Source organism: Pseudorasbora parva, chromosome 8 (genome assembly GCF_024679245.1).
Source record: "Pseudorasbora parva isolate DD20220531a chromosome 8, ASM2467924v1, whole genome shotgun sequence".
NCBI lineage: Eukaryota > Metazoa > Chordata > Actinopteri > Cypriniformes > Gobionidae > Pseudorasbora > Pseudorasbora parva.
This window is the reverse complement of record NC_090179.1, coordinates 31150678-31161113: the sequence shown is the minus strand read 5'-3', so window position 1 is coordinate 31161113 and position 10436 is coordinate 31150678. Positions and strand designations below refer to the sequence as shown.

General features: G+C 43.2%; 1 protein-coding gene across 1 annotated transcript in view; it reads right to left on the bottom strand.

Moving 5' to 3' along the window:
* Positions 1-5940: 5940 nt before the first annotated feature.
* Positions 5941-10436, bottom strand: part of LOC137084595 (alpha-2-macroglobulin-like) — a 57381-nt gene continuing 52885 nt past the window's right edge. Inside the window, exon 35 of the mRNA XM_067450889.1 lies at positions 5941-6176. Coding sequence (XP_067306990.1) covers positions 6136-6176 — 41 coding nt within the window. The 3' untranslated portion in view covers positions 5941-6135. The remainder of the gene's footprint in view (positions 6177-10436) is intronic.

Here is a 10436-nt window from a genome sequence, read left to right as displayed (position 1 = left end):
CAAATGGACAAACAAACGAACATGACACACAAGCACATTCAAGCAAAATCCAGCATATATTTGTTCTTTCTTGGCTAATGTCTGTCCTGTGTGACTCGTGTGTTTTTTGAATAATGAGATGCACTGAGCCTCTCTTCTCACCATAGACACGCCCCATACCTGCTGATATCAAATTTGATATTCCACTCGGCCCGAGTCCTTTTCTAAAACGGTTTTGAAATAACACTTACCCCACCTTTAGAGCGTTTTCACATCTGAAAGTCCGCACCAAGGTCCGAACCAAAGTTTGTGTTTGGACATTTGGTCCGTTTTGGTTTGCTTTCACATTGCAGTTATGTCAGCGCACCAAAGAACTTTACATGACGCACTGCAGTCCTCTTGTCATCATCTATGTGGGCTGCATCTTAACATAGATTGGTTTGTTAGCGGACGTGCGTCTGACGTCAGTGTGTTGTCAATTCAGCGTAACTTTGACAAGAATGAATGAACAGACGCATATCGTTGCCAATACTCTTAATATTATGGGATTACTATCTGCAGCACCAACTATACTCGAGGCAAATTCACCAAATGAACGTCCTCGTTGTGCAAACATTTTTTCGGTGCCGACAGGAAAGGAGGAGTTCCTTCTAGAAGATAGGCTTTTTAGCCAAACAATGTATTTTGTTTTATAGTTATGTTTAAATATTATAATGTTATTTTTAAATTTCATCTAGGCTATATTGATTATGAAACGTGCACAATATATGTCAAAGACATCGAGTCAGGAATTTTGACCACTTCATTAAGTTTTGTTTTGTAGAAAGCTTTGTATAAATTGTATCTTAATGTTAATAGCCTAAATGTTTTATAATTTGCCTGAATTTAATAAATTAGCTTTAATAAATAATATAGCAGACATCCCGTGATGGAGCGATCATTTGTGTTGCACATGAACTGGAGCGTACAGAGTCACAGAACAGGCGACAGCGGGTGTTTCAGCAGAAAACTTTTGTCTTTTTCCTTTATTTCAGTTAAATTTATCCAGAAATGCCTCTCCGTGGCCACCATGCTCACTTTCCCCCAGGCCTTTTAGCAGGTTAGCCTGGTAGGCTTGCACAATAGCCATTGTATGAGGACAAGCTGCAGCCTGACCTGCTGCTGAATATTCTTCGCCCACCAGCGCAGAAGTGGCTCTTATTGGCGCTTAGTAAGCAATGTCTGGACTTTGATCGACGAAGCTGACACAGGAGAGAGATATGGCTCACAAACGACTCCTTCACCCTCAGCATCATAACCATGTTTTTTCAGTCCCAATAACTATAGGTGGATGTTTGGGGACTGAAAATTCTAGAGGAAACCGGACGTTTCCATGACCTCCATACCTCGAGAAAGAATGGCAAGCCCTGACATGGAGGCTGAGCAGAGTGTGCAGGCAGAAAGCGCTCGTCTAATCTGCTTCTGTCAGGGTTGGTTGAAGGGATGAGTGAGGACTCAGAGATGCAAAGGAAATGTGCTTTTATTATAAAATAAAATAAAACAAGACAAACAAAAAAAACGTGACTAGACTTAGCTGGACTTTAATTGACTTCAGGAGCAAAAAACCAGGAGGAATGTTCGACAACGATCCAGCACAGGACTGCAAACACAAGGTGACTAAATTGAGAGCAAACAAAAGAGGGTAACGAGGAAGACAGGTGGGCTAAATTAAACAGTAACCAGTTGGGCAGGAATAGACAATCGACATGAGCACATGGGACAAAGAAACACATGACAAGCCATGTGCTCTAACAAAACATGACATAAACATGTAGCTAATGAGACGTCATAAGCTGCATGTTCACACATGCATGAACACCATGCTTCGCACACAAAGGACTGAAGAGCATGCTCAAAGCTGTGTGCTCACCCAAGGCAAGACAAACACTCTGAGCATGAATGTCCAAATCCCGACACAAAACTGAAACCAGACTAGACCGAAGTCTAGGACTCCGAGGTCAGGACACAAGAAAAACAGGGAGGGGAGCCAAGTCAGAGCCAGCAGGACAGCTCAGAACATCTCAAAAATGGACCAAGGAAGGATGGGAGGGTTGAGCCAAGGAGACTTAGGCAGGTCTGGAGTCCCAGCCGAAGGCCAGGGCAGAGCCAGAGGGACACACCCGGGTGACTCTGGACAATCAGGAACCCTGGCAGATGACCAGGGCAGTGCAGGAGGGACAGTCCAAATGGGCTGCAGTGAATCTGGAGTTCTGGCACAGGGCCAGGGTGGGACTGGAGGGACAGACCAGGGTGACTCTGGCAGAATTGGAGTCCTGGCAGAGGGCCAGGGAGGGACGGACCAGGCGGGCTCTGGTGGGTATGGTGTCCTGGCTGAGGGCCAGGGTTGATCAGATGGGTTTGGATGCTTGACTGGGGATGGCTGGGCAGGAGACTTGAGTAGGACCAGCAGTGCAGGAAGCTTGAGTAGGACCGGCAGGGCATGAGACTTGAGTGAGGTTGGCTGGACAGGCAGATCAGACTCTGACAAGACAGGAATCAGGGTGAAAATATTGGTACAAAATTGGAAAATTGGACAAAATTGGACTGGGGATGTCCAGGGCAGTGCAGGAGGGACAGTCCAAATGGCAGTGCAGGAGGGACAGGCAGATCAGACTCTGACAAGACAGGAATCAGGGTGAAAATATTGGTACAAAATAATGGTGATAGTCTCAATGGGAGTTTGGCTGCCAGTGCAGTGGGCATGGGTCTGGGGAGCGGTCAGGTAGGGAACAAGGGTCATGAACAGTTCCAGTTCTTAAGAGTGGGCTCACGAATGACCTCAGAGCAAACAGTGTGCTCTAGGACAGTCTCCGGGCAAGCAGAATCCTCAATCAGGAACCCTGGCAGATGACCAGGGCAGTGCAGGAGGGACAGTCCAAATGGGCTGCAGTGAATCTGGAGTTCTGGCACAGGGCCAGGGTGGGACTGGAGGGACAGACCAGGGTGACTCCAGCAGTGCAGGAAGCTTGAGTAGGACCGGCAGGGCATGAGACTTGAGTGAGGTTGGCTGGACAGGCAGATCAGACTCTGACAAGACAGGAATCAGGGTGAAAATATTGGTACAAAATAATGGTGATAGTCTCAATGGGAGTTTGGCTGCCAGTGCAGTGGGCATGGGTCTGGGGAGCGGTCAGGTAGGGAACAAGGGTCATGAACAGTTCCAGTTCTTAAGAGTGGGCTCACGAATGACCTCAGAGCAAACAGTGTGCTCTAGGACAGTCTCCGGGCAAGCAGAATCCACAATCAGGAACCCTGGCAGATGACCAGGGCAGTGCAGGAGGGACAGTCCAAATGGGCTGCAGTGAATCTGGAGTTCTGGCACAGGGCCAGGGTGGGACTGGAGGGACAGACCAGGGTGACTCTGGCAGAATTGGAGTCCTGGCAGAGGGCCAGGGAGGGACGGACCAGGCGGGCTCTGGTGGGTATGGTGTCCTGGCTGAGGGCCAGGGTTGATCAGATGGGTTTGGATGCTTGACTGGGGATGGCTGGGCAGGAGACTTGAGTAGGACCAGCAGTGCAGGAAGCTTGAGTAGGACCGGCAGGGCATGAGACTTGAGTGAGGTTGGCTGGACAGGCAGATCAGACTCTGACAAGACAGGAATCAGGGTGAAAATATTGGTACAAAATAATGGTGATAGTCTCAATGGGAGTTTGGCTGCCAGTGCAGTGGGCATGGGTCTGGGGAGCGGTCAGGTAGGGAACAAGGGTCATGAACAGTTCCAGTTCTTAAGAGTGGGCTCACGAATGACCTCAGAGCAAACAGTGTGCTCTAGGACAGTCTCCGGGCAAGCAGAATCCTCAGGGAGAGTCTCCGAGCAGGCAGCGGGCTCTGGGACAGTTTCTGGGCAAGCAGCAGGCTCTCGGTCTTGGCCAATGCACCCTCCTCAAAGAGCGTATAGCAGAAGTGCAGCATTTTCATCGGCAAATGCTCAGTGCTCACAGTCAGCTTCCTCGAGGACATGCTGTGCTCTCATGCAAACAACACAGAGTGTTTGTCCCCACCCTTGATGTAGTGTGGGCAGGAATGAACACACTTCCTAAACTGCTGTTCACTCGTCATTTGTGCCACTCTTGTCAGTATAAGTGTACAATTTGTGTGTGTGGTGAAAATTATTCTTTTAGTATCTCTTTTCAACTAAGACAGCTGACAGACAATATACATAGAGCACTTCATTAAAAGCATAGAAGCTAAATGTGTTTGATTCAGGTGTGCTTTATAATTTGCTGGAATGACATCACCCGCCTGTGATTAGAGGAGGTTGAGAATTGTCATTCAACAAATAAAATAACGGGATCTTTGCGAAATGAATCCTAACAGTCTTATACATACCATCGAGCATCATATATTCCAGATTTTTTACACATCTGGACAGTCCCAAAGTGTCCACGCATCAAGGTTCACAAAAATTACAATATACAGGCTGATAGACTCATAGCATATGCGTGTGATTAAAGATTTGTACCCCAATGTACCTTATGGGTCTTTAACACGGCACTTAATAAAAAATTTTTTAAAAAGTGTAAATAAAAGTGTTACGTGAAATACTAAACCTTTCACTTAAAAATGTGAAAATCCAGGACTGATTCCTCACTTTTTATGTCAATTAACGTTAGAATATTTTTCATAGCCCCGAATGGCTGCACAAAAGGTTGTCTGCCTTAGCCTACATTCAAATTGTGCCAAAATGAATGTGCCATATAGTTTTAGATGAAAATAGGTAAATAGCTTTCTGTTACAAAGTCCAGTTTCAGACCCCAAGTGCAGTTTTAATTTAAATACAAAAACAAAGACACGACTTATAGGCAAAACAACTAAACAAGATCAAAACTCACCAACAGTAATTACAGCAAAACTAAGCTAGACAAAGACATATGGCAAATGGGCCTTATGCGTTCACGTCATGAAATTACTATAACTACATAACATGTGGGAAATCACTGATTTTAAAACCCTGCATAGGGCCCTGATATTGCCTAGCCACTTAAAATGAAAAATACCTGCCTCGTCACAAATCATTAAACACTTATGGCCCTGATGTTTGTCCATTGACACAGATCAGGAGGAAAGAGCAGAAGGAGCCATTTCCAACAGCAGCTAATATTCAGAGCCATGATGACGAGCGATCATCGAGGTCATGAGATGAACTGGACTGTCTCTTTTAAAGAGACTCATGCTAAAGGAGGTCCTTCAAAACATTTGTATTGATCATCTGATTAATGATTCAACCATGTAAAATACATAATGTTTCTATATGAATTGCATTTGTTAAAGAAGAGCAGTTGTACTTTTTTTCTGTTAAAAATAGTAAAATGTACACATCATATTGTCTGAACAAACTATACCCAGGACAAAAAACAGGTGACTGACCTGCTTCCCAAAACAAACAATACTGAAATCAAGGGTCAAGAATCCCCTACACCCACTCAGAGTGAGAGAGTTACTGTAAATGTTTGTTTAAAATGTGCAACACACGGGCAGTAAAAAAACCACACGGTTTGGGAAGCTTTCTTATATGTAATTGTTTATTTGGTTTTAAGATTATAGTCTGTCCTTTCCTGATTACCTGGCTGTGATGGGATGAGTGAAGTTTCTTATCTCTCAGTGATTTGGGGTAAATTGATTTATTATTTATTATTGGTATTTGTTCATATTTTTCTTATTTTGTAATTTGTTTTGATGCTGTTCAGTTAATAATAAAGGACAGAATCATTATTATTCTACAGCATGAGGACCTACAATGGACATAAATTGCCCTCTTACAGTGTGTCAAGACAATATAAAAAAGCAGAGCTGAGATGAGATTTATAAAAAATAGAAAAATAAAAATTTTAAAAAGCACAAGATATAACCATTATAATCTTGTCTGATGTTGTCATAGCATGTAGTTACTACACATTCAACAGTTCAAGCAGCTCACCAACTTGTTTTCATAAATTTTTATTATTTATGCTTTGAGATTTGATTAGTCATGTTCTCAAGAGACATAGCAAAAATCTGATGAAGATTTGGGGGTTTCAATCTGGGCTGATGTACTTTATCCAGGATAAACATTAAACATTAGAGTGTTTAAACATCTTTATCCAAGCTGTACTATGAGGTGACGAACTTCAGCAGCTTCATTCACAGGGGAAGGAGTATTCGGCCTCTGACTGATCACCTGAAGAAAAAGCGAGATGTTCACATTCATATAGCAATGGAAATCTGTACATGGATTTAATATGAATAAACAATGTGCATCACATGTTCAAAGTAGTAGTATGTGCACATCCCAAAAGATTTAGGCAGGTGCACGATCAGATAAAGCATTTCACTACAGAATAAGCAAAAGTCAACACAAAGCTGCTGACCCGAAGAAGGTTTTCAACGGGTCGAAGCGTTGCACATTTTAATAAAGTGATTTTTGGAAACAGCAGTAGCAGTGTGCCAACTTTTGTTTGCTCTACATCACATGCTTCTGGTGTTGTATATTAGGGATGTGTCGTTCATGAACGATTCGTTCATTTTGAACGAATCTTTAATATGACTCAGGACTACCGAGTTGTCTCAGAGAGTGATTTGTTCATTTTGTGTTGACTGCGCATGCGCATTACGCAACATATGTGCTCTGAATCTCCGTGTCTTTTGTTCTTCTTGTTAGTACCATAGAGTCTATGCTGTCAGTAACAGAAGCAGAAAAGATTAGTTCTTTTGAGTCTCGAGTTTGAGTCATTCGCTCTTCCTGTCAGTCCCATGCTGTATGCATGCCATATATATATATATATATATATATATATATATATATATATATATATATATATATATATATATATATGTATATTATATATATATATATATATATATATATATATATATATATATATATATATATATATATATATATATATACATACATACATACAGGTCCTACTCAAATAATTAGCATATTGTGATAAAGTTCATTATTTTCCATAATGTAATGATAAAAATTAAACTTTCATATATTCATTGCACACCAACTGAAATATTTCAGGTCTTTTATTGTTTTAATACTGATGATTTTGGCATACAGCTCATGAAAACCCAAAATTCCTGTCTCAAAAAATTAGCATATCATGAAAAGGTTCTCTAAACGAGCTATTAACCTAATCATCTGAATCAACCAATTAACTCTAAACACCTGCAAAAGATTCCTGAGGCTTTTAAAAACTCTCAGCCTGGTTCATTACTCAAAACCGCAATCATGTGTAAGACTGCAGACCTGACTGCTGTCCAGAAGGCCACCATTGACACCCTCAAGCAAGAGGGTAAGACACAGAAAGAAATTTCTGAACGAATAGGCTGTTCCCAGAGTGCTGTATAAAGGCACCTCAGTGGGAAGTCTGTGGGAAGGATAAACTGTGGCAAAAAACACTGCACAACGAGAAGGGGTGACGGGACCCTGAGGAAGATTGTGGAGAAGGACCGATTCCAGACCTTGGGGGACCTGCGGAAGCAGTGGACTGAGTCTGGAGTAGAAACTTCCAGAGCCACCGTGCACAGGCGTTTGCAGGAAATGGGCTACAGGTGCCGCATTACTCAGGTCAAGCCACTTTAGGGCTACAGAGAAGCAGCACTGAACTGTTGCTCAGTGGTCCAAAGTACTTTATTCAGATGAAAGCAAATGTTGCATATCATTCGGAAATCAAGGTGCCAGAGTCTGGAGGAAGACTGGGGAGAAGGAAATGCCAAAATGCCTGAAGTCCAGTGTCAAGTACCCACAATCAGTGATGGTCTGGGGTGCCAGCTGCTGGTGTTGGTCCACTGTGTTTTATCAAGGGCAGGGTCAATGCAGCTAGCTATCAGGAGATTTTAGAGAACTCCATCTCCATAAAGCTTTTTAGCAGATGGAAGCATGAAGATTTCGTTTTTCAGCACGACCTGGCACCTGCTCACAGTGCCAAAACCACTGGTAAATAGTTTACTGACCATGGTATTACTGTGCTCATTTGGCCTGCCAACTCTCCTGACCTGAACCCCATAGAGAATCTGTGGGATATTGTGAAAAGAAAGTTGAGAGACGAGAGACCCAACACTCTGGATGAGCTTAAGGCCGCTATCGAAGCATCCTGGGCCTCCAGAACACCTCAGCAGTGCCACAGGCTGATTGCCATGCCACGCCGCATTGAAGCAGTCATTTCTGCAAAAGGATTCCCGACCAAGTATTGACTGAAAATAATTATTTGGAGGTTGACTTTTTTTGTATCAAAAACACTTTTCTTTTATTGGTCGGATGAAATATGCAAATCTTTTGAGATAGGAATTTTGGGTTTTCATGAGTTGTATGCCAAAATCATCAGTAATAAAACAATAAAAGACCAGACATATTTCAGTTGGTGTGCAATGAATCTAAAATATTTTAAAGTTTAATTTTTATCATTACATTATGGAAAAAAATGAACTTTATCACAATATGCTAATTTTTTGAGAATGACCTGTATATATATATATATATATATATATATATATATATATATATATATATATATATATATATATATAGCTTATCACGATGTATGTGATAAGCTATATATATATATATATATATATATATATATATATATATATATATATATATATATATATATATATATATATAGTTGATTCAAAATTAGTAATAGTCTAATTGAATTTGTGATGTTAGACTTGAATAGTCAATATATTTCCCATATTTGTATATGTCTGATATTAACTGAGAATTATATAAACAGTAAAATAAAAAAATAACTACGTGCTTGTTACTAAAAAGTTTGTGAACTAGTGTTCAATACGGTGACAAGTCACGTGACAAAAGAACGAACGACTCAAACTCGAGACTCAAAAGAACGTACTCGGTTACTTTCGTAACCTCGGTTCCCTGAGAGAGGGGGAACGAGTATTGCGTACGGGAAAAACTCCTTTTCTCGAGAATGTGAAGCAAAACTTTATTAATAAAGGTATCTATGTGAAGCGCAGTGTAGCTGCACGGCCATAGCCCGGCGCGAGGAGCGCTCTGATTGGCCGGTCCGCGGCAACTGCAGGAACCTATGGTGAGGCGGCTGAGAGGAGCGAACCAATGGGGGCGCTCCAGAGAGACCGCCGAAAAGGGGGCTTATATTAGCATACAGAAGGCTATATAAGACCCTGATTCACCATAGGTGTCAGGTTTTAAAAATCGACACCTGCCTGAAGGGGGCGGAGCGCTCTAGATACAATCTCAATGCTCTGACTGGGCAGAAGGTTTGCGTCTTATTCTCTCTGAGACGCGTGAAAAGACCTGCATACTGAAGGGGTTGATAGCACTTTGAGTATAAAACCATGCCTCGGTTTGAGCACAACCTTTAAGTTGCTGGACCCAAACTCAATACAGGAAGGGCTCATGGAGAGTGCATGTAAGCCACCCACTCGCTTAACCGAGGCCACAGCCAGCAGAAAAGTGGTTTTGAGTGATACGTGCTTCAAGCTCGTGGTCTGAAGTGGTTAGGAGGGGGGACCCTTCACGGCTTCTGAAACCACAGCGAGGTCCCAAATAGGGACTGAGGAAGCACACAATAAGAGAAAAAGAAAACATACAACAAGATCACTCTTCCCTAGTGAATGTGCCGCGATCGGAGAGTGGTTAGCTGCTATGTCGGAGACATATACTTTAAGCATGGAGGGGGAACGGCCCGCGTCCATTAGCTCTTGGAGAAAGTGAGCAATTCCGCCAGTTCGCATGAATGTGCGTCGATGTTTCTGATTGGAAAGCCACTGACCACTTCAAAGCAGAGCTGCCAGATAGCGGGGGCTCTAGCTTCTGAAACAGTGTCCATAACTTGTCAGAGAGGTTCCTGGATACCCATTGATGGGCCATACGTGGAGGGCCCACAGCTCGGGACTGGGATGCCAGATCTTCCCTTTCGCCGGCGTAAGGAGGTATTTCATCAGCGGAATGGGCCTGACAGCTGAATCAGTTCGGAGAACCATGTGCGGTTCTTCCAAAGTGGGGCTATTAAAAGCACAAGCTTGCAGCTGCATCGCGATCGGAGGGAGCATATAGAGGGAGTCTGGACCAACATGGGCCAGGGCGTCCCTGCGTTTGCAGAAAAATATTGGGCAGCCTGTGCTGTGCGAGCTGAATCGTTTGCGGGTGAAGGGACCATCCCCCTGGGGGAATGGGTCCTCTGGATAACATGTCCGGACCCTGATTCAGAATACCTGGCATGTGAGCTGCCCTTAGGGAGCTCAGATTGCGCTCTGCCCATAAAAGGAGATGCTTAGCCATGCAGTGAAGAGAGTCTGATCTCAGCTGCCCTGGCGATTTTATGTACGTTACCAAGACGTGGTGCTTCTTATGACGTACGCCGCTCATTGAGTCTTGAGTCTATGACAGTGACTGTACTGATAAGCCTGCCCCTCGAAGGCGAATCTCAAGAATGGCCTG